Below are 23,665 nucleotides of genomic sequence, written 5' to 3'. Positions count from 1 at the left end.
ACACACACACACACACACACACACACACACACACACACACACACACACACACACACACACACACAACAGCAAGCTGATGTTGATCATGGCTTTCTCCCTTGTGATGGAATGTAGAGTACTCTGCTACCTAATGTGTTAGTGATTTGTCACTAATAATATCTGGTATAAATTTAATCATTTGGTATTTTTGGGGGGTGGTTTGGAAGAGTATAATTGTGAAAACTGATCAGCTGCAGCATGCAGTACAAAGTATTAGGGTCAGATTCATTCCTGAATAACAGCACAACTTACTAGGGATGAATTTGGCCCTTTATCTTTACTTAGCACCCTTGATCACAGAATACTTCACAGAGAAAGTCCGCCATACGAGAAGAGGAAAGCTGTGAAGCATGCTTTAAGGAGAGGTAGTTACCTGCCTTTGAGGAGGATGGAGAGAGAGTTCCCATGAGATAGATCAGCACAAGTGAAAAGTGACCCCCACACACACACTTCTGGGGAGAGGAGAGTAGGTCACATGTGAAGGAGCACAGTAGTTGAGCAGGTGGGTGTATGGTCAGAGGTAGAGCAGAGATCAGAAGAGAAGAGTGAGTAGTAGATGGTGGTGCTGGGGGTTGGGGTAGGATGGACGAATCCATGGAGATTTGAGTACCCGCAGGACAATTTTAGTTGGATTTAGAAATTGACAAGAAGCCAGTGAAAATAACACACCTTGGTCTCGCTACAGTTCATTGAAACCATTTCCTAGCAAGCTCTTTCAGCTGAACAGCTAGTTGATTATAAGTTAAATGCTCAGATTCTGCACTACAGTATGACCTCTCTCTCTCTCTCTCTTCTGTGTTATAGAGCCTGCAGCCCAGATAATGGCCTGCAGAGGGGAGCCAGGGAAAATGTATGATTACTCTGCCATCTCCAAGCTCTAGAATGAAATGTTAATTAAGACAGACCTCCACTTCCTTGCCTTTAATTTCTGCAATGATAAGGCAAGCTAGTAATGTTTTATTAGACTGAGCTTATAAACGCAGCTTCAGTGTCTAAAATAACTTCAACTGATATATAAGCAAATACTTCAAATGAGTTTGAAGTAGAATAGATATATTATTTATACAGTGCATTATGAAGACTCTAAGGACAAGGAAATTCACTAAGTCAGTTTGGGTAATTATTGTTTCAACAGCTTAACTTTCCATACCACAGCTAAATTAAAAATGTGATTCCTCTGGAAATAACTCCTATTGCTGTATGAACTTTAGTGTCTAATGCTGAGATTGGGTCAATATCATTATGTTTCTGAATTATTTAAATTTGATTTTCATTTCAAAATACACAAAGCAAGCAGGGCTTGTGTCAGCATCTTGGAAAGCTTTGGACAGGTGCATATTTCAGCAGCACTGCATATTTCAGCAGCTAATAGTGCCAAAGAAACCTCCTTGGCATCAAGGCAAAGGGAACACTCTGGACCTTCATATTCTAGGATGGAGAAAAAGTATCGCCATCTGCAAAGAACAGAACCGCTGGAATCAGAGTCTGTTAAAACGTCAACAGCTGCTTTATGTCACAGGATGTTGAAGGCAAAAGATCCAAAACCAAGAGATTGGAGTTTGGAAGAGATTCCTGAATTCTTGCCCTGAATTCAGAGAGGCAGCTATGTGCATACAGCTACAGGGCATGGAATAGCGCTCATGCTGAATACAAAGAGAGATGGAAAAAAGCAGGGGCACACGCCCAATCCTAACAAACAGCATTTGTACCAAACTGACTGCGAGTTTGAGAAATGGTTAATGCCACTGAAAATATTACATCCCTTTACTTGCTTGGTCAGTAGAGAGAGATCATGCTCCCTACTGCTCACGTGCTGGTATTGTAAGTTAGACCTTTGGGAGTCTGATTGCCGAGATGTCTGGGACCCGTCATCACTTTTATACATTCTGCCAGGTCTTCATGACCCAAGAAGATTCAGGAAAAAGAAGCTGGAGAGTGTTACACTGTCTCATCCCACTTGCTTGACCTCACAGAATTTCTCTTGGTTTGAAAGAGGAAGGAAATCAGTTTTCTAACAAATCCCCAGCTGCTTGCTTGTACCAGCTTTTTGGTCTGTTTGCACCATCAGAGCAGCACAAAGGTGGTGGAGCAGGGGGAAAAGGTTTTATACAGGGGAAAAAGTGATTATTCCATCTAAAACATGCATGAATGACCCCCCCAAAAAATCCCTGAACCAAAAACAGGTGCAGAACTGGCAGCATGCTTCCCCACGCAGTAAGAGTCCCCTCTCCAGTGACAACGTGGTTCAGTCTCCAGGCTTCATTCATTTTCTGTTCTTTCTGCCAATGCTGCTAGCAAAAGAGTCAGTTATGAATTTTTTTACAATTGGGATTCTTGTCCGTGACTAGCAATGCATTCCACACAGGCCACCTAATTGTCAGCTTGTAATGAGTTTTGGTCTCTATCAACTCAGGCCAAGTTTAGATCAGTGATCTAAAAGGGAACATCTGTGTATCCCCTTCCAGTTTCCCTGGGCCATCCATTCCTGGCCTATACAATAACTGAGCATTTAGGCCCAATCTAATCCCCTGTAATGTCAGTGGAAAGAATTCAATAGCAGTTGGATTGCAGCCTTCATGTAGTCAAGTATCAGAGGGGTAGCCATGTTAGTCTGGATCTGTAAAAAGCAACAGAGTCCTGTGGCACCTTTAAGACTAACAGATGTATTGGAGCATAAGCTTTCGTGGGTGAATGCCCACTTCGTCAGACGCATGCATCTGACGAAGTGGGTATTCACCCACGAAAGCTTATGCTCCAATACATCTGTTAGTCTTAAAGGTGCCACAGGACCCTCTGTAGCCTTCATGTAGTATTTTATGTTTTCAGAAGCCTATCCAAAGGTTAATCGATGCTTCTTCAACTGTGAAGAAAGCACCTGAATAAATGAGAGCAACTAAATGAAAACCAGCCCATGTCAGAAGTAAGGGCTGGATGACCAGTATGCCGGGGAACCAGATTTATTAATCAATGATTGTTTTTAAGACAAATTAGTAACTGAGCAGCCATGGATCTGATGGTTTCTTTTGATGCTAATGCGGGGGTTGTTTGAATGATTTCTGCAGAAGATTAAAATTTGCTCTTCTCAGCAAAACTAGTCATTTCTCATGAACTGTCTGCTTTGAGGCCTGGTTAATATGCCCTGCCATCATGTGCAAAGGCATGTTTTATTAGGTTTTTTTTAATAGCATTGTCTAGTTTAGCATTTCAGTTTTTGAAGTGGGTGCGTGCAAAGCTGCATAACAGGAAATCTGTCTAGAAAAAAGCCCACACCAAAAGACATAGCAGCCTAGTGAACACAGTTAGTAATGCACAGCTTTACCCAAAGCTCAGTGGTTGTACTGAACGTAAGTACAGCATCTGGCAGATCCTCAGCCCTGCTCTACCACCTTTGTGCTGCTCTGATGGTGCAAACAGACCAAAAAGCTGGTACAAGCAGGCAGCTGGGGATTTGTCCAGCATAGGAGAATTCCTAGGTGCTGTAGGACTGTCCATAGCCAGCTCATATGCTATCTAGGGTGGCCGGGTGGCCAGGTGCCTGGTTTTTGACCGAAAAGTCCAGTCAAAAAGGGGACCTGACAGTGTCCAGTCAGATCTACTGACCAGACACCCAAAGTCTGGTTATTGCAGGCAAGGGAGGAGGGGAGGTGGCAGGTCATCACCCTCACCAGCCCCTACTCAGCTGGGGCTGCCTCCTACCTGTGTCAGGTGACTGCAGCTCCCAGCCCCGGCTCTGCAGGCGAGTCTCTCTTGACCCGGACGGGGGGGTGGGGGGGGGGGGGGAAAGGCACCAGGGAGGGGGGGGGGGGGGGTGCGGGGCCTTGAGAGGAAGGGGCGGGCAGGGCCTCGGGGAAAGAGGCGGGGCAGGGGCAGGGTTTTGGGAGGAAGAAGCAGGGCACAGGTGGGGCCTCAGGGGGAAGAGGTGAGGCAGGGGAGGTTCCAGCACTCCTGCTGCAGTGTCCGGTTTTTAAATATTAAGTTGGCAGTCCTAATGCTATCTCCTCACCCTAGCCTTGGTGTAGAGAGGATGTTGGCAGGTGCTGGGGAGAAAGAGCATTGCTGCACTCTAGTGATCCCCGGCTCTCCTACCAGCCCCATGGGGACAGGGGAGAGAAGTATTCAGCCACCATAGTTTAGAGCAACCTTAAACCAGCGCTAAACTAAGCTGGGGGAAGGGTAAACTTAACTCCAGGATTGCTGAGCTGCACCTGGCTCCTTTGCAGCTCCCCAGGACACCTGCACCCAGCGCTTATTGGACATAGTTTAGGACTGATCTCTAGGTGTGTACTTTATCTCAGTGAGCTGCATTTCCCTTATTACCGGGCTCTTGAGTCACATGGCTTTGGGGTGGGAGTCTACCCTTTGGAAAGGGAATGCATGAATCGTGAGCAGCAAAGCTTAAAAAAATAGCAGGAGCTTTGCAAAAAATCCAAAGTCGACTCTTTTTGGATTTAAATGATTAACATTGCCTAGCCAATGATAACAGTAATAAGAGGTTGTTCTTCTATAACACCTTCCAGTCCTTTACAAATAGTAATAAATAGATCCTCACAATACCCCCATGAGGGAGGGAAATAACATAATCCCAATTTTACAGGGGGAAACTGAGGCACAGAAGCCAACTGAATTTCCCAGCATCACAGATGCATGTCGGGGTCAGAGTCAAGAATAAAACCCTAGTGTCTTGGCTCCTAGATCTGTGCTTTTAATCCAAGACCATTCTTCCTTCCTGTTCAGAGCTTTGATGTCAAATGTAGCCCATTTGAGGATGTCTTCTAGTTAAAAATCTATTGGACTAAGGGGCTCAGGGGAAACCCCAGGAGTCTGGCCTGATTGGCCCAGTATAGTGAGTGTCAAATAACAGTAGAGCAGAGGATCAACTGAAATCATGTCCTTCTAAATCCCTCTTCCCTACAGATCTACTCCAGCCCACCTGAGGACAGTGCTGCCCCCCCAGTGCCTCCTCCCAGGGTAGCTGCCCGAAGGCACAAACCCATCACAATTTCCAAGCGCCCGCTGAGGGAAAGACCTGTCTTTTATGGTGGTTCCCTGGAAGAAAATCAAGGTCAGTTTAGCTGTTCACTGATACCGCCTCAGTCTCCAGGTTTTACATTTCTCTTGTCGGCACTGTACGTTGGATCCCAGCTTCCCACTCACTGGGGGAGGGATGGATTTGAAACTGCAGCAGCAGCATCACATTTCCAAGGGCATTAACGTGTGAGGTGGGAAGAGGGGTTGTTTGGGGTTTTTGTTTCCCCTTGTAGAAAGTGGAAGGAGAGTAAATATCTGCATTTAGGCTGCTTCTGATCTAACAGCCCCTAAACTACTTTGGAGCAGGGTTTTCTCATAGCTTGATACATCAGAGATCTAAATTAAACACAGTGCTCTTCCATTGGAAAGGGCCTCACAGTTCCACAGGTAAAAGTGCAGAGTAATGTAATAGATTTGAAAAATAAAACTATCTTCTCTAACACACCATATGAGATGCAGAGCTAGCGTAGATCCCAGCAGTGCTGAGCCACTGAGCGCAGTCAAGCTAAGCAGATCAGTGCTTCCTTTAAGCCCTAGGATTGACTTACCTTGTACTGAACAAAGCTCGATATTGAGGGAGCTCTTGATGAGCCTGAGCCACTGGCAATTTAGGGTGAATCAAGTGAGGCACCACAAGAAAAATAAGAGCAAGGAATTAAGTCATTGCTTAACAAGCCCTGATTAAAGCGTTTCCCTGCCCAAACTCTCCTGTTCAATTACTTTTGTTGGTAAGTATTTACTAATACAAAGGCACACTGCTTTCATGTTGAAGGGGCACAGTCAACTTCTAATCATGTTTCTGTCTGCAGATGTTTTACCAGTTGTGGTTGCAAGTTACTCCTAAGATCATTACTTGTTACTCCTGTCGCTGAAAGAGATTAGGAAAAAATAGTTCTCTGTTTTGTTTTCAGTTTATTTACTTTGTGCTTTTGGACTTGAACTTGCAAGTTTGAACATTTGGCCCAACCTACCAATTCACTTAAGCACATGCTTAACTTTAAGCATTAGAGTAGTCCCTTAAAGTTCGTGGACCAACTCAGGTTCTTAAGGTTAAACTTGTGCTTAAATGTTTGCTGAATGAGGACCAGGGTGTTCAGCACCTGGCAGGCCTGAGGCTGTAGTGCAGTCAGTTTCGCTATGGTGCTCCCTGTGTGGATCTTTCACCCAGCAAAGGGGGGCGGGAGAGGGGAGTTGCAAAACTGTGAAAACATAGTAGTAAAACCATAAAAACTGTCAGGGGGATTCACGGGCAAGTGTATTACCAGAAACTACTTTTATTTTTATTTTTTTTAAATTGACTAGGAAATCGAAGTCAACATTGTCCCTCTAAAAATCATAATTTTAAAAGTACATCAGTAGATTTCCTTTTCTCACCTTAGATTAGTGAAACTGAAATAATGTTTCACTATCACTTATTTCTCACCACCAGTGCAAGCTATTTCCCTTTTGCACTGCACTCAATGTGGACCATGAAAGCAGACCAGGCAGTTTTGCTTATTTCTAGTTACTATCACAGACACTCTGAGCCTGATTTTTCAAAGTTGTTGAGAGCAGTGAGTGCTGAGTGAGCACTTGTGAAAATCAGGCCCTGTGCATCTCAGGGTTTCACCTGGTACGTGTATTTATTCCCTTTTCCTTCGGCTCACAGGTGACAGCCATGACCAGACTCCTAATGGCACCGTCATCTCTAATAGCACAGAAGCCCCCAAGCCGCTACATCGCAGCAGACTGCATACACAGAGAGCAGGGGAGGCTGATGCTGGAAGGCCTGGCTCAGAGAGCAAACATGAACAGTCCTCTGAAGTGGTTGTGGGAAAGCTGGTGTCCAAGCTGCAGGATGGGGGAGCTAAGCTCGCCAACAAGGCCGCAAACGGAGTGGTGACTGGCACCACTGCTCTAAAGACCTCCATTCTCCAGGCTAAGAGGCCTACTCTGAGGCCCATGATATACAGCAAGGAGGGTAAGTTTTCTGCTTTGGGAGGTCTCAGCTGATCTTGGATGGATGGAACTCTCGCCCATCTTGTTGCACTGCAGAAATCACAACAAACTTTGTGACAAGCACCCCAAATGTTTTGCATTTTGCCAGACTGGAGGGGTAGAGGGTTTGCAGAGAGAAGTGCTATTTTTGCAACCTGTGTCTCTTTTCATGCAGTTCAACAACAGGGGACCTGAGATCAAAACCCTCACATGGACCACTGGAGCTTGACCCTCCTCCTTCTGAGGATGTTCTGATCCAGATCCAATCATCATGCGTTCAGCCCATTTTTAGTACAGACGGGTTTGTAAGCTCAGCCTGTTGCTTACTGATGGAGGAAAGGACATACATTGGCCTGTGCTATTTCAGAGCCTTATGTAGCAATGCTGATATGGTAGACTAGTCCTCTGAAGCATTAGAGTTGGCATGGGCACAAGACATGGTGGGAACTAATGCAAGGGTTTTGCCTTTAGATTCAGAGATCACATAGTGGCCCAATGGACTCTGTAAAATCAGAATTCAAATCTGAATAGAAATTATTCAGAATCATCTAAGACGGGGTGGACAAATTTTTTGGCCCGAGGGCCACATCGGGGTTGCGCAACTGTATGGAGGGCCAGGTAGAGAAGGCTGTGCCTCCCCAAACAGCCTAGCCCCCACCCCCTATCCGCCCCCTTACTGCCCCCCTCAGAACCTCCAACCCATCCAACCCCCCCTGCTCCTTGTCCCCTGACCGCCCCCTCCCGGGACCCCCGCCCCCATCCAACCCCCCTACTCCCTGTCCCCTGACTGCCTCGCCCCCTATCCACACCCCCGCCCCCCTGGGATTCCCACCCCCTATCCAACCGCCCTCTGCTCCTAGTCCCCTGACCACCCTCTCTCAGGACTCCCCTACCCCCAACTGCCCCCTGGGATCCTGCCCCTTTATCCAACCCCACCTTCTACCTGTCCCCTGACTGCCCTCCTGACCCCATCCACATCCCCGCCCCCTGACAGGCCCCCGAGACTCTCACTCCCAACCCTCCCTGCTCCCCATCCCCTGACCACTCCCCCAGAACCTCCGCCCCATCCAACCACCCCATCCTCCCTGACTGCCCCCCAAGGACCCACCGCTCCCTTACCCAACCCCCCCGCTCCCCACCCCCTTACCAGCGGCAGGAGCTGGCAGCCGCAGGACCCAGCCAGAGCCAGCTGCGCTCCTCATGCTGCCCAGCGGGAGCGGCGGGCCAGAGCGCGGCCCGCGTGGTGGCATGGCTGCGGGGGAGGGGAAACAGCGGGGGAGGGGCCAGGGACTAGGCATCCCGGCCAGGAGCTCAGGGGCCGGGCAGGACGGTCCCGTGGGCCGGATGTGGCCTGCGGGCTGTAGTTTGCCCATGTCTGATCTAAGATGAGTGCTTTAGATATTGAAAATGTGAGTAATTTGAAAAATACAGAATGCTTTTAGCTATTTAGGCAGTGCGCTTGCATTTTGTATTTCTCTCAGTGCAGACAAAGAAAATCAAAGAAGTCACTTTCACTTTTGCTTATAGTCAGTTTCCCTTTTAGGTTCTTGATGCTGCAATGTCTGGATTGCACACACTGGCAGGGAAAGGTTTATTTCATCTGTTTCCACTGGAATTTTAAAAAATCAAAGAAGCATTTCTATTTAGCACAAATGTGATAAAAAAAACTTGTTTTCTTTTGGTAATTTAAAAGAATCAATTTGGGACCAAATTTAACTTGGCATTTTCCATTTAAAATAGGTAAAGGAAGGTGTGGAACTTTGCCAAGGTGTACAGATCAGTCCAATGACACAGATGTAGGTTGTTTATAAAAAAGAAAGATGATTGTTTTGTGCATTGACAGCTCTTCCTGTGTGTTCATTTCACTGCTTGCTAGATGCTTTCATAACCTAATAGCCTTCACAGTCTCACGTTTAGAAAGGAAACAGTAGGCTGCACACTTAACATTGACTCCTGGGTATAATAAAAAAAAGAATAACAAGGTTTGGCTTGGTAGCACAACCATAAAGTTAATTTGAGTAATACTACTGATCTCCTATAAATCTGACCTATGGGTATTAGACAGAAATCTGCTTTTGGTATAATAGGATGGTTTTTACAGATGGAAGTGGGTGAACATTAACTGCTATTTAGCATTTGAAGTTATGATGTTGTTATAATGTAACACATTGCATCTCTATAGTGTGTCCGAAGTACACACATTGACAAAATAGGCTAATGCGATTTTGGGATGTATAAACAGTGAATCTCAAGTAGGAGTAGGGAGTTTATATGACATCTGTATTTGGTACTAATGCAATCACTATTGGAATACTGTGTCCAGTTTTGGTGTCCATAATTCAAGAAAGGTGTTGAAAAATTGGAGAGGGTTCAAAGAAATTCACTAGAATGATTAAAGGATTGGAAAATATGCCTTATGATGAGAAACTCAGGGAGCTCAATCTACTTAGTTTATCAAAGAGAAGGTTGTGGGGTAACATGATCACAATCTATAAGTACCTACATGGAGAACAGAAATTGGATAAAAGAGGACTCCTCAGTGTACCATACAAAGGTATAACAAGATTGAGTGGCTGGAAGTTGAACCTAGACAAATTCAGATTAGAAATAAGTCACCGATTTTTAACAATGAGGGTAATTAACCATTGTAATATCTTACCAAGGTTTGTGGTGCATTCTCCATCACTGGAAACTTTTAGAAAAAAATCCAATTTTGATTTAAAAGTGATATAGATACAGTCAAGTTCTAACAGGAATTAATCTATGGCCTGGGTTATGCAGGAGGTCAGACTAGATGATCACAATGTTTCTTCTGGTTTCATTGTCGATGAATCAGTCAAAATGCTTCCTAAAGAAGTTGGGTAGTGGCTTGGAAGGTGAGATGGGAAGAGAAAGAATGATTTAGTGTCTCAGAGGAAGAAGGGAGAAAGGATTTGGAGAGATTGAGTGGCACAAATGAAAGAGCATCTTTCCCCACAACCTTCTGCCAGTGGTGACAAGACAAGGTAAAGGTCGCAGGATGCCAAAGTAGGTAGAGTGCAGTGACTGAGCAGGGCCTAGGTCGATAACAGGTCAGAGAGTTTGGATGGAGCGGGGCCATGGAGAAGTATGATTGCAATGTTCGGTTGGATTCTGAGATGGATAGGAAGCCAGGCCAAGGAACTCAGGGTCGAAGGGATAGGAAGCTGGTGAAGGGAATGGATAGGAAGCCAGGGAAGGGGAAGGAAGATGCATGGGGCAGGATAAATATAGTCCAGCTTCCTGGAATAAAGGCCTAGTGTGAAGTTTGGTGAAGCAGAGGCTCGGGAAGGTCCTAAGAGGGAACTGCAGTAATCTCAGCTATGAAATTTAATCAATCTCTCCCTGATTCTGTAGAGAAGCACTGAACATGTTTTCCATTGGAAAAGCTTGTGGTTAGTTTTTTATCTCAAATAATGCAATAATAGCCGCAGAGACATTGAACAGGGTCAGTTTGCCATGAAACAGTAATGTCTGCCTCTGTTTGTGCGGTTAGATTCCCATACTGCCCCTCTCTCCAACCAGCCTGAAACCTCTGCCTCTTCACAATCTTTTGCTCTCCCTCCAAAGCATTGTTGACAGTGTTTGTTATCTTCAACCTTTCAGGTGAATACGACACCTTCGCTAAAGCCCGATCCCCTGGAGATAAGCCAGTGATAACACGGCCCCCAGTGAGACCTCCAGACCCTCCGTGCAGAGCTCCTGCGTCCCAGAAGCTGGAGCAGAAGCCTGAGCCGATAGCAAGAGGAGCGGAGGAAATGCCTTCATCTGTGTAAGTAGGAAATCCCCAATCCCTATCAGGGCTGTGTGCTCTGACTTAAAAGCCCAACAGGAGGCAATTCCTAGCAGGCAAGGGATGTGCAAATGTGCAGAAGGAAAAGGCGAGGTGATAAAAGCCATACAATGGCACTAGTCTAATGAAACCATGAGCCTTTTGTAGGATAGTCATGGGGACTCCAATTCCTCCTCAGGACCCTCTGTTGTGTCCAGTAACAGGGGTGTGAGAAACTTCTAATCACTTCCTGATGAACAAGCCACACAAAAGAACAAACTTTCCAAGAAAGAGTTGTGGCTGCTTGGATTTGTTCTAAGCAAAATGAGGGGGAAGCTGACCACTAATTAAACTGAGCTCTGCGCTCCAATTTCACGTAAGTCATAGCTGGACACCAATCCCATTGGAGTCAATGGGAGTGTTCTTATGTAAAGAATGACTAAAGATTTCACCACTGACTTCAATGGGTGTTTGGCTTGAAGAAGGGCTTCTAAGTGTTATCAGCAAAGAATTCGCTCTGTGCTGCTAGCGCTGTAATACTATAACCAAGCTTACATTTTTCATTTCTGTGCCATCTTGTCTGGGTCTGACACTGACACTGGGTGCCTGATACTTTATCGTGGACCTCTATGCTGGCATTTCTTCCCACTCTCCTATAGATCACAAAGTCATAGGGTTAAGATTTCTACCCGTTCCCTGCGCCAAGCCCTCACATACCCCATTGCAGGTGACTTGCTGTGATGAAACATCCTTTGTGACCACATTAATCCATTTAAGTACCCAAAAGCCAATGAAGTGTCATGCCTTCCGTGGAACAAGAGGTGCGATACCCAATTGTCACGGCACAGCATGGGGAATGCAGTGTCCTTTGGAGAGGAGCAGAGTCTGAGTTCCCTGTGCGTTGTGCTCCCGACATATAGTGTCTCTGGTATAGCCCTGCTTGATTTGGTGAATAACTTTCAGTTAAGCAGTATTATGTAGTTGATCCAAATCCTGCAATTTGCATTCCTTACTCCGGTCAAACTCCTATTGGTTTCAGTGGGCCTCATGCCTGAGGAAGGATGAGCAAACGTTGGCCTGTTACTGTTAATCGTTTGCTATGATTCCTTTTTTGTTACAATTACTATTGAAGTCAGGTCTGTGGTAAGTCTGATGGAGATCATAGGTCATAAAATTAAGGATACAGGGGTTAAAGGTTCTCAAGCCGGTGCGGAGGGGTTTAGGCTGCCAGGCTGCAGGCAGTAAGACATCATCTCTAGCAGCAAGCGGTCAGAACTGTGTCAGGCAAGAGCAAAACAAGAGGTGTGAAAGCAGGAGTAGCATCTCTGATCAGACCAGAGAAGGATATTGGTAGGAGGCTATTGTTGACCATCCTCAGTGCTTTCCAATGGCAGCCTGCCTCCCTCCCCTCACCAAATAATTGCTCTTTGACACAAATAGTTTCTCATCAAATAACTGCCTTATCATGGGAGAACTTAAAGAACCTTGCTGGTTTTGTTTGCAGAGTGGCCTCCAGAGCAAAGTTCTTCGAGACAGCTTCCCGGAGGACAAGCAGGTAAGAGATGCCAGGAACTATGGTGCTTTCACACAAAAACACACACACACACAAAAAAGCCTGCACCTCAGCACAGAAGTGACAAGTGGGCAGCGCAGGCAGGAGTCCCCCATCTGGTTCTTTCCTAGACTTCAGTAATCCTGGGTAACAGAGATGGTTTCCAACCAGAACACTGCATCTAAGCAAACCAGACTTTGGGGCCTTCACAGTCTAGATCTGAATAACAATCTAGATCTGGATCTGAATTTTGTAATTTGAGCTCACATCTGCTAGGTAATGAATATTTCTTTGGACCACTGTGTTGATGTGAGTTCAGCTCTAGGCTAGTGTATTGGATATTGTGTTGTATTTCACAATACCCAGTACCTGAAAAGCTTAGGATCATCAAAAAGATTAGACTGATTGCTTCCTTGAATCTGTCCCCTTGGAAATGCAGAGTATAACCTTCTTATACAAGTATTAGAGGGGTAGCCGTGTTAGTCTGGATCTGTAAAAAGCAACAGAGGGTCCTGTGGCATGCGTCTTGTGTCTGACGAAGTGGGCGTTCACCTACGAAAGCTTATGCTCCAATACATCTGTTAGTCTTAAAGGTGCCACAGGACTCTCTGTTGCTTCTTATACAAGATTAAACATTAAACTGACACTACACATAATCAGTTTTCAGTTGGAACTCCACTGTTAATGAATACGATGGCCTTGAAGTCAGCGTCAGATCCTCTGGGCAGGATGGGGTGGCAGTGTTTTGAATTAGATGCAGTTCACTCTTTCTTGCTGCTGTAAATTTAGTTCTGAGCAGTACCTGTACATGCAGGCTTCATCTCCCCATTCTCATAGATCACCAGCACCACTGTTTCTTTTTTTGGCATGTACCAAAAACACAATCATGGCTGTGTGTAGATCTTTGAGAGAGTGACAGATGGGGGATGAGGGGCGGGTCTCTCTTAGCGATGCTTACAATTTCCTTGCCTAGTGTACTGAGCAATATACATTAACCTTGCCTGCCATCCCATTCCTCCTTGTAGATTCATGGCCCTGATTTTAGACTTGTTTATTAAATTGATTTTCTTTCTCTACCTTCCCCTATCCCCTCACTCATAGCTCCTCATCACCGCAAGGCAGACTCCCGAGTGATGAGAGCTGAGGCTAAAGGTACGTGTCTGTCACAGAAAGCAACCAGCTGCATAATTTTAACCTGGCTTCAGCTGACAGGGTGGAAGGGAGGCCACTGAAGGTAGCTGGGAATTTGTAAGGAGAGACTGATTTCGGCCTCCTCTCGCCTTCTCCAGCAGAAGACTGGGGAGGAGAGGTCGTCAGAAGTGGCCCATTTTCTCTCTCCTGTTGCAGTGTAGCAGGGCAAGGTAGACCAGTGTTCCACGGTTGCCATGTAATCCATGTTATTCCATGGTATGGATTCCACTGGCAGCTGCTGCCTGTTCTCGGTGAACCCTGGCTATGGTCACTATTACTTTGTCCTACTGGGCTTTAAGGTAAATAAGTGTGTGTTTGAGTCCTTATTGTGAGGGGCCACCCACAAAGTTCATGGCCAGGTGCAAACAACCCCAGAAATAGGGCGTGCTTGGTTCAGGCCTGTTTCTAAGGGTTAAATGATCAATGTGTATTTGCCACCACTAACTGTCTCACCTGATTGTTTTCTTCTTTCAGGCTTTTGTCCACCTAACCCTGGCTGGCTCCAGGAGATTTTCCCTGCTTCTGAAATGGACTCCCCTGCTCCCCAGACTGTTTCAATCTGTGTGATGTGATCCTGGAGTGCAGCTATCCTGTTGGACACTGACTGTGGAGCATACCATTGTGAATAGTTCGTACGGTTAAAAGAGAAGGGGATGAAATAGGAGGAAGACCCAGGCTATGTCCCTGTTAAATTAAATGTTTGTTTTGGGCCATTTTGCCACAGCTCCCCTAGCTTCTGCCTTGGGCAGCATGTAAAGGACGCTTGTCATATCTAAGGAGAGTGATAAACCGTGAGTCTGACAGAGTGGTGAGAGCAGATCTAATCTACAGAACTGAGCGGAGGGCAGGCCAGGGAAGGAATAGGAGAGAGCACTGAAAGCAATCTGCCCTCCAACCCTTTGGAAATTCCACTCTGGAAAGACATTGAGCTTGGATGGATGTGCAGTCAAAATGCAAGTGACCAATACCCAGAGCTTGGGTATCTGGGTGTGACGAGCTGCCATCCGAATCAGACCCTTTTGCTGTTGGAAACTTCTTGCCATTGACATGTTGTTTTAAAAAAACTGTTTTGAGTGCTAAGAAAACCATATTGTGTTGTTTCAGTGGTTAAGCCATCAGTGTGCATTACAAGAAAACTCTGTTAACCATAGGGGTCCATGTCCTGGTTCCACTGCAGGCCAGTGTTCAGCCCAGCATACGTATAGCTGTGCAATGTTCAGTCTTTCTACCTTCCCCCACAGACCTAAGGCAGCACCTTGCCCATTTCTGATCTTCCTTGCATGCTGCAAATGTCCCCAAGCCATTCCCAGGAGCCAGTGTGCTGTTAGTCAGGTGCCTTTGTGGAGCTGCTCCCTGATTTCCCATTGCTTGGAAGAAGAGGTTATATGTTATTACAAACACCCTTCTGTAAAGTTAGTGGGTGTGAAACCAAAGCAAACCTCCACGCCGTGTATTCCAGCTGGGCCTAGTGCACAAATACTGACTTGCCAAAGGACCACTGCAGAGCCTGCAATTCGCTGATGCTTTCAGAGCTGTCTTCGTCGCCTGTCTCTGTGCAGCTAATGTGAAATCCTGCTTTATTAATGAATGTACTTCTGGTTTTTGCGGGAAATGACAGTGGTGTGTGAATGGTGTGCCTGTTCCCTTAGACTGCAGTCCTGTGCTCACAGCTGGCAATCCTGGAGGTGTGATTGTAGCAGTGGCAGATAAAGGTGGCTTTTAAAAAAGTGATGTAAACATCGATATTACATCATGCACATCAGTGTCTCTGGGCTTTCAGAGTGTGTGATCAGCCAGTCCAGTTCCTCCATGACACACTTTTGTGATTAGAAGAAAACAACTATCAACATTAAAAAAAGTAACAGTCTCTTTAGGTGCAGTTGTTAAAAATGCACAAAGATAAGATGGCCCAACTGCAAGTGTGCATAATGGAAACTGAGAGCTAGTGGTACAGTGCTTTCACCTGTATCAGAATTATACTAATCTTGTGGGGAATCTTCTCCAGAGTCTATGGACCAATTTCATCTAGTATCAGTGGAGCTGCACCTTTTTAATCCAGGTCTGAATTTGACCTCCAAGGATGGAGGACACAAAACCACCATTCTGCCACCAAGAATTTAGCCACCATTTTGGCCACAACTCTCAAAAGAGAGAGAGAGAGAGAGAGAGTGTGTGTGTGTGTATGAGATATCAGACAATATTTCCAAACATGCCCTCTAATTTTGGGTGCCCAGTTTTGAGACACCGGGGGCCAAAATTCCTGGAGTCAAACAGAGCTGCAAATGCTCAGCAGCATTAAAACCCAGCCCCCAGGTATCTAAATATTAGTCACTCAAAACCAGAGCCACCCAGAATCTGAGGCCCTTTTGAAAATGTACTATTAATCATTCTTCCCAGCACTACAACTGTACTGATAAATCTTCTGTATGCAGAAGGAAATAAAGAAACAGAGCCAGATTCATTGTCTTGCAGAAGATATCTGTGGTATGGTTTAGGAGGACAAATTGCTATTTGTTAATGAGAAAAAAAACACGACCCAGCAGAAGAGGTTTGTTTTTCAAATTTCTATTTAATGCTAAACAATGGTGGGTAGCAGTGAATGAACCGCACTTCTCTCTGTCCTGTGCTCTTTTTCTCCATAAGCACAGTTGATGCTGGGATGAGTGTGACGTGGCTTTAATATATAAGGTCCTGTAGATGAGGGTTTAAGGGACATTTCCTCATGTCTGTGACCATGAGCAAAGCAACTGGAAGAAAGCTGGGGATTCAGCACTGCTGTTCTGAATTTTAAGGTGCCATGTGACATCAACCATCTGATCTATTTTGTCTTGTAAAAAAGGTTAGATTAGCTGTGACACTTCAAAGTGTCGGTGCTCTCCCTTTTTTTCATTACATGAAATGTATTTAAACATTGTTAGCCCTCCAGATGGAATGTGAGCCAGGCCCCGTCAGACACCTAATGTCTTTGCACATTCTGACGTGGATCACAGAAAGTGGAAATGGAGCAGCCCTAACAAGCCCCATCTAGTCCATCTTCCTACCGTGTTGGTCCCTATTTGTCCCTTTACTAATGCAGTGTCCAGTCTAGTAGAGAAGTCCCAAATGCTGATTTTTTCCCCAGTCCAATAGGAAAACGTTCTACATTTCAGAAGGGTTTGGTTTGGTTTTTCCCTGTTATTTCCTATGAATTTTTTCCTTAATTTCATTGGACATAATTCCTAAATCAAGCTATAAATAATTCCTCTTCCTCCTAGGGTGGGTATAATACAACTGGATGAAAACAACCGAATGGTTTGACCTTTAACTGAATGTGGCAGAAGCCACTAGTGAATTCTGTGCTCCCATTTCACATGCAGACCAAGCCTGGGAGGGGGCGGGGGGGGAGAGAAGGTGTACAGGTCACCACAGTGTGTGAGAGGGGAGAGGAGTGATGTTAGCACTCACCTAGAACCCAGCCAAGATCAACATTGACTGTTAATTTTGTAAGATGACCAAATTCCAGTGCCACTCTCCATGCAGCGAAAGCTAAAACAGAAAAATGAATCTCTGCTCTACCATAGGCCCTTTAATAGCTGTGAACTGGTAAGGGGGCATTAGGTTCAAACAGCTCCGGAAACAGAGGAGCAAAGACACAAGGGTGATTTTTGTGTGTGTATGAAACTGCTCCCCTCCCACAGCTAACACCCAGTGGAACATCCACTGCAAGGGGCAGGTTTTCCTTAGCAAAGGGCTTTTCATTTCATCCGGGAAAGTTTATAACTAGAGATGGTCCTGAACCAAAAACCGCAGATCTGCTTGTGTATGAACTTTGGATCCTGCTTTTAACTGGGAGCCGCACGCTGCTCTCTGCTTGCAGCTTTTTTCTTATGCTGTGCTCGGTTTTCCTTTTTCTTTGGTTACAGTGGGCAGCCGCAGTCGGCCGCGGTGTCCTTCAGACGTAATTTGCCCCATTGAGCCCTGCAAGGGGATACACCAAGTGATGCTTCATCTTGCTAAGGAAAACCACTAGGGCATTAGAATTAGCCAATTGCAATGAGAAGCTAGTTTCCACCCACTGCTCCACATTGGGCTGATTTATAGCACGTTTCTCCTTTATGTATTCACTCAGAATCGCCAGAAACCATTGCTTCACATGCCTCAGGCAGGGAAGTTGTGGGCAGACTCTAAGAAGCTGACTTGTCTGAAGGAAGATGGAAGACTGAGAAAATGGGCCACAGCCAAATACCCATCTCCAAACCTCTCTCCTTTTTGGTACAAAGGCTAAGAGTGGGGGTGACCACCCAAGGGTGCCTCATTTGCAGGAAGTGCCACAGGATTCATGGGATGCATTTAAAAGTTCTGTGATAATGGGCCAATAGCTGAAAATATATAGAGCTATAAAACCTCTATCATCATCATCATTTGACCCACAGCCAGTACTTGCCAACATAATGTTTAAATAAAATTAAATAAGATCCAACACTGTTACACTAAGAAGAAAGAAGACTTCTGGAGACTGGGTTTTTATAGTATTTTAATTTTTAGTTGTGGCTCTAGTAATAAGGGAAAACAGAACTATTTCCTTTGTTGGATGACAATTGAAATACATATCTGGAGCCTAATTTTGCTCTTGGTCACAGCTGTGTGATTTCACTGGATTTCACTTTTTAATACTTAAATCTTCCATAGTTGTTAATTTTTACAATGAGCTCATTTGTCTAGCTGGGTCTGTGCAGTTGTTAGCGAGTACATGCGTGCACTGGGGTTCTTAATGCCAGCGTCCAGCACACTCAAGGCAAGTACCTGTGGGCTGGTGAAGCCACACCCTCTTGTGGAGGAGTATTACTGAGTGACAGCCTTTATGTTGTCTAGTATTTAAACTAAGTTTGCCTTGTTTAACCTCAGACCACTGAGTCTTGTTCCAGCTCCTTTTTCCCTCTGGCCTGCAACTGTTGTTCAATTCTTTTCTCTCATGTCTGTTGTCCTGTTTGGATTGATGCTAATGTTGCACTATTACAAACATTTTTTTTTCCCAATTCTGGGAGTTTTGGTTTATTTTGCTAGAATGGCCCCTCCTGAAGACAAAGCATCTCTCCACGTTCAAAGAGAGGCCCGACACCGGCTGTAGAGCCATGACTGAGGAGCAGAAAAAGCAGATGGCAGCCTGAAAGGCCAGGAGACCATCCTAATGGTTGTGAGAATAAGGGATGGGGCGCGACAGCTACTAAAATGAGGAAGCTCAGGGGACAGTGGGCGAAGCGTGTCTCTGGAAGAGGGACTTTTATGAAAGAATGGACAGAGCAGCAAGAGCTGTTTGATCCTACAGCTAGCATGAATACTAACGCCTAGAACTGTTTCTGCCTCCTGACTCTGCTGTTAATGTCATTTGGCTTTAAGGTTCTGTAAAGTCTCCCAAACCCACAGGCCATTGATTGTGAAGGCTTTTACCCAACATATATGGAGCCTGCACTATCGATGGCTTGGGAAGCTCAGTGCTGGGAAGGTAAGAATGGAGGTAGAAATAGCTAATAAAACAAGTCCCCTGTGTGATTGGCAAGGAGCCGAATGGAGCAGTCGTTCCTTTGAAAGGTTCAACCCATGGTCCAAGGGGTTGCTGCTGGGGAGGTGTCCTTTGCTGCTCGCCTTGGTGTGTGCGCTCATTTCACAGGAGGGTTACTCCACTGAATCTGAATCCTTCCCATGCTGGCAGACCTCCTTCAGGGCACAAACAAGGCTCAGCCAGCCCTGTCTATCCTATTGGCAAGTTTTACTCATGCCCTCTGGTTAGACAGCAGGGCCAGATTCTGGCCAAACTTGTCTCAGGCTTGCGAATTCATGTTCTTTCTTAATCATCCTTATTAGGAAGCATACATATGAGGCCAGTGTGAAAGGAGGGGCTCGGGTCTCCGACAGCCCCCGGGTGTTAAATCAGTTCTCTGATTTTTATCTAGGGAAACCTATAAATAATTTCCATCTGCCTCTTTCATCTGTGTGTACAGAAAGGGCACGATGAGACGGCGGCAGGGAAACTTCAAACGGCATCCTGGGGAAGGCTTCGCCAAAACATGTTTCATGAGACTTAGCGCCCCATGCAGCTGCAGAGAATTAGCTTGGTCAGAGCTCATTGCAGTCTTTCTAAATCACTGCCTCTAGTTCCTGTAATAGTATCTGGCATTTCCATTGTGCCTGACAGCTTGATGGAGCCCCAAATGGTTCATAAGTTTTGTGTAGCTATACATGCAACCACCACTGAAGTGCAGCCATTTCTAGGGCAGAACACAGTGTCTTTTTTAACAGCGTGCAGGAACATTATACAACAGTTGAGTGCAGCAAGTGAAGATGTGGTTGGGGTGATAGTAGCTATTCTGCATCCTGCATTAGCTCACATGCAGCCTGGGACATTATAACCTGCTTATTGTGGTAGGGATTGTTAGCTGGGATATCAAAGTTATCCCCAACATTCTTCTGAAATGTTCCCTTGGATCTTCCACCTAACCAGTGACTGGAGGCAGATGTGACCTCAGTTCAATGTCTCAGCTGAAAGTGGCATCTTTGACTCAGAAGCAATCAAATGCCACCAGGCACTGGATAACTATCAGGCCTGGTGCACAACTTGAACCCAGGATTTTCCAGCCCAAAGGCATGCGCTGTCAAATGGGCTGGTCTTATACTGACTAAAGGATGGTTCAAGACATATGCATTGTTTGAGCATTTTTCTACCCCAGACTATGTGTCTGTGCTTCTTTTTCATGCCTCAAGTGGCATGTCTGCGTCTGGATATTTTATATTTCCTGTACCCTATTATAACAAACCACCAACTATTTTCCTATGGCCGCAGAATTCTATGGTCCCTTTAAAGAGCCTGCAACATCCAAGACCGCAAATATGATTCAAAGATGTCTGCCTGGGCCTTTTCCGCCAGTAGTAGGATTTACTGTGGCGCTTCTCGAGACAGCCTCTCAGAGAGTTATTACAAGAGGAAAATGATTGTGCAGCTACCAAGTCTGCACTGAAGCATCAGTCTTTTCCCAACTGAACTCCTTCATGTGGCAATGGGCTGTAGGCACGTACAAATAGTATATTTTCTCCCTGAATTCTTGTATTCAGCTCTCAGCACATTATGTTCAATGTTTCCTTTGCTTTGCTCGTGATACATTTCAAATGAAATGGTTTTCTGCTTTCCAGTCGAGACAGCCTGGCTTAGTAACGTGATGCAGTAGTGCACTGTACCCTGCCACAAACGAATGCTGCAAATGGCACCCTATGGGGACTATTGTAGAAAACTACTCCCATAATCAATGACTGAGTCATTGATTATAACTGAAGGTGTATATGGAGCAGACAGTTAGTCAATGCACTAAACCTTCCCTTTGAACGCAGGGTTCAAATCCTTGGTTAGGTCATAAGCGGTCTCAGTCAAATAAATAATGGGCATGCTACCAGTCTGGTTGAGATTAGCATTATTTGCTATGGAGTAGCCTAGGGCTAAACGAGCAGTGGGTGCTGCAGGGCATCATTGAAATGCATTGGTGGAACTATTTTGGACCGTAATAACAGGGAGTATCGAAGCTCAAGATGAAGGTTTATAGGCAATAGTTTGTTTGGGGATGGAGTAAACTGGTCACCAGGGCTGCAATAGCAGGGGTACTGCAGTCAGGATTAGATGGAATTGTAGCTGGGAACTTAGGGACTGGAATTTAAAGGGGATGTTGCAGGTCAGGAGAAAGGTGCTTTGGCAAAAACCTATAGGCAGCAGGAGAATGCTGGTGGTCAGGCCTGACCTAGAGCGCAGGAGTGAGAGAGCAGATTTTGCCACTTATCCAGACGAAATTTCCCTGGTGAGATGAGAAGCTAAAATGGCTCTTGATATATTTCTCTGAGTTTCCCATCACGTTCTATTTTACCATCTTTGTTTTACAAAAGGAGCCATTTGTAACCACAGCTGCCATGGATGCACATTTGAGCTTGGCAGTGAATTTCGTCTTGTGATTCAGCTGGAAGTCTGTAAAGCAGAAATAGTTTGAATTCTGAACTAATGAAAGTTCTTGAACAAAAAAAAAAAACACAACAAAAAATACCCCAGGAAAAACAAAGCCACACCCTGTTAGGTTTACGTGGGGATGTAATGCAGCTAGGCTCTGCGGCATTATCACCAACATGCAGACACACACACGTACACACAGAGACAGACATAACTTCCCAGCAAGCAGAGGGAGCATTTAGAATGACACAAATCAGCTGCTTTACTTTCACTAGCCTGAGACCTGCCTCACAGTCATTAGCGTTCTTACATTTTCACTTTTTATGAGCCCCTTGTATCTGTGGAAAATGTTGAAAATAATCTTTTTATGAGCCACATGCATTATTGGTTCCAAAGTAGAAAAGCCTTTCATTAAGATGCAGGAAGGCTTTCATTCTAACCTTCTATTTTCCCTTGTTCATAATGTTCTGGAAAAATCTCTTTTTGGGCTGGGATTTTTCCATTTATGCCCTGAGACCACAAATGTTTCAGGGAAGGAAACCTACTTTTTTCTTTCCTCTAGCCTCCCTACTGAGCCATACCATGTAGCACCTACAGCATTGTACATAATTAGCAATAGTGCTGGGATCTCAAACAATGGGGAATGTATTTGTTTTGTAAAAGTTTGAGGTAAATGTGTTCAGCTGTTTTTTGGGTGTCCGAGTAGGCAAAGTGCTTTGCAGACTACAAAGGAGATTTTATTTATGTATTTACACACAGATAACTCATTAAAAAGATAAATGTTTAAAGTTTGTGCTTCACACGTGACTAGGCCTCAGAGAGGCATATCCAGTGAGTGAGCCAGGAGTAGGCAAAGGGACATTTAAAAAGGTAACTGTATAAATAATTAAAAATGGGGTTTACATATGTGCTGCAACAGTGTTTAAGACTGGCACAAGAATCCACCAACATAAGAACATAACATCAGAATGGCCATGCTGGGTCAGACCAATGGTCCATCTAGCCCTGTCTTCTAACCTTGGCTAATGCCAGATGCTTCAGAGAGAATGAACAGAACAGGGCAATTTATCAAATGATCCATCCCTGGCGTCCACTCCCAGCTTCTAGCAGTCAGTGGTATAGGGATACCCAGAGCATGGGGTTGTATCTCTGACCATCTTAGCTAGTAGCCATTGATAGATCTATCCTCCATGAACTTATCTAATCCTTTTTTGAACTCTGTTATACTTTTGGCCTTCACAGCATCCCCTGGCAATGAGTTCTACAGGTTGACAGTGCGTTGTGTAAAGAAATACTTCCTTATGTTTGTTTTTAACCTGCCACCTATCAATTTCATTGGGTGATACCTAGTTCTTGTGTTATGTGAAGCTGTAAATAACACGTCCTTATTCACTTTCTCCACACCATTCATGATTGTATAGACCTCCATCATATCCCCCTTTATCCATCTCTTTTCTAAATGGAACAATCCAAATCTTTTAAAATATCTCCTCATATGTAAGCTGTTCCATATCCCTAATCATTTTTTGTTGCCCTTCTCTGTCCCTTTTCCAATTCTCATATATCTTTTTTTGAGATAGGGTGACCAGAACTGCACACAGTATTCAAGATGTGGGCATATCACGGATTATGTAGTGGCATTATGATATTTTCTGTCTTATTATCCCTTTCCTAATGGTTCCTAACGTTCTGTTGGCTTTTTTAACTGCTGCTGCACATTGAGCAGATGTTTTCAGAGAACTATCCACAATGACTCCAAAATCTCTTTCTTGAGCGGTAATAGCTAATTTAGACCCCATGATTTTGTATGTATAGTTGGGATTATGTTTTCCAGTGTGCATTACTTTGCATTTATTAACACTGAATTTCATCTCCCATTTTGTCACCCAGTCACCCAGTTTAATGAGCTGCCTTTGTAACTCTTCACAGTCAGCTTTGGACTTCACTATCTTGAGTAATTTTGTATTATCTGCAAACTTTGCTGCCTCACTGTTTACCCCTTTTTTCCAGATAACTTATGAATATGTTGAACGGTACTGGTTCCAGTACATACCCTTGGGAGACACCACTATTAACCTATCTGGATTTGGAAAACTGACCATTTATTCCTACCCTTTGTTTCCTATCT

At 44.9% G+C, this 23,665-nt stretch overlaps 1 protein-coding gene across 1 annotated transcript in view; it reads left to right on the top strand.

The window, feature by feature from the left end:
• Positions 1–15,644, top strand: part of OPHN1 (oligophrenin 1) — a 123,795-nt gene extending 108,151 nt beyond the window's left edge. Inside the window, exons 21-26 of the mRNA XM_024197316.3 lie at positions 4,954–5,101; positions 6,716–7,027; positions 10,669–10,834; positions 12,339–12,389; positions 13,488–13,538; positions 14,052–15,644. Coding sequence (XP_024053084.2) covers positions 4,954–5,101; positions 6,716–7,027; positions 10,669–10,834; positions 12,339–12,389; positions 13,488–13,530 — 720 coding nt within the window. The 3' untranslated portion in view covers positions 13,531–13,538; positions 14,052–15,644. The remainder of the gene's footprint in view (positions 1–4,953; positions 5,102–6,715; positions 7,028–10,668; positions 10,835–12,338; positions 12,390–13,487; positions 13,539–14,051) is intronic.
• Positions 15,645–23,665: the final 8,021 nt, after the last annotated feature.

The sequence above is a fragment of the Terrapene carolina genome, unplaced genomic scaffold (assembly GCF_002925995.2).
Source record: "Terrapene carolina triunguis isolate 2854851 unplaced genomic scaffold, T_m_triunguis-2.0 Scaffold131, whole genome shotgun sequence".
Lineage (NCBI taxonomy): Eukaryota > Metazoa > Chordata > Testudines > Emydidae > Terrapene > Terrapene triunguis.
This window is presented reverse-complemented; position numbering and strand designations above follow the sequence as displayed.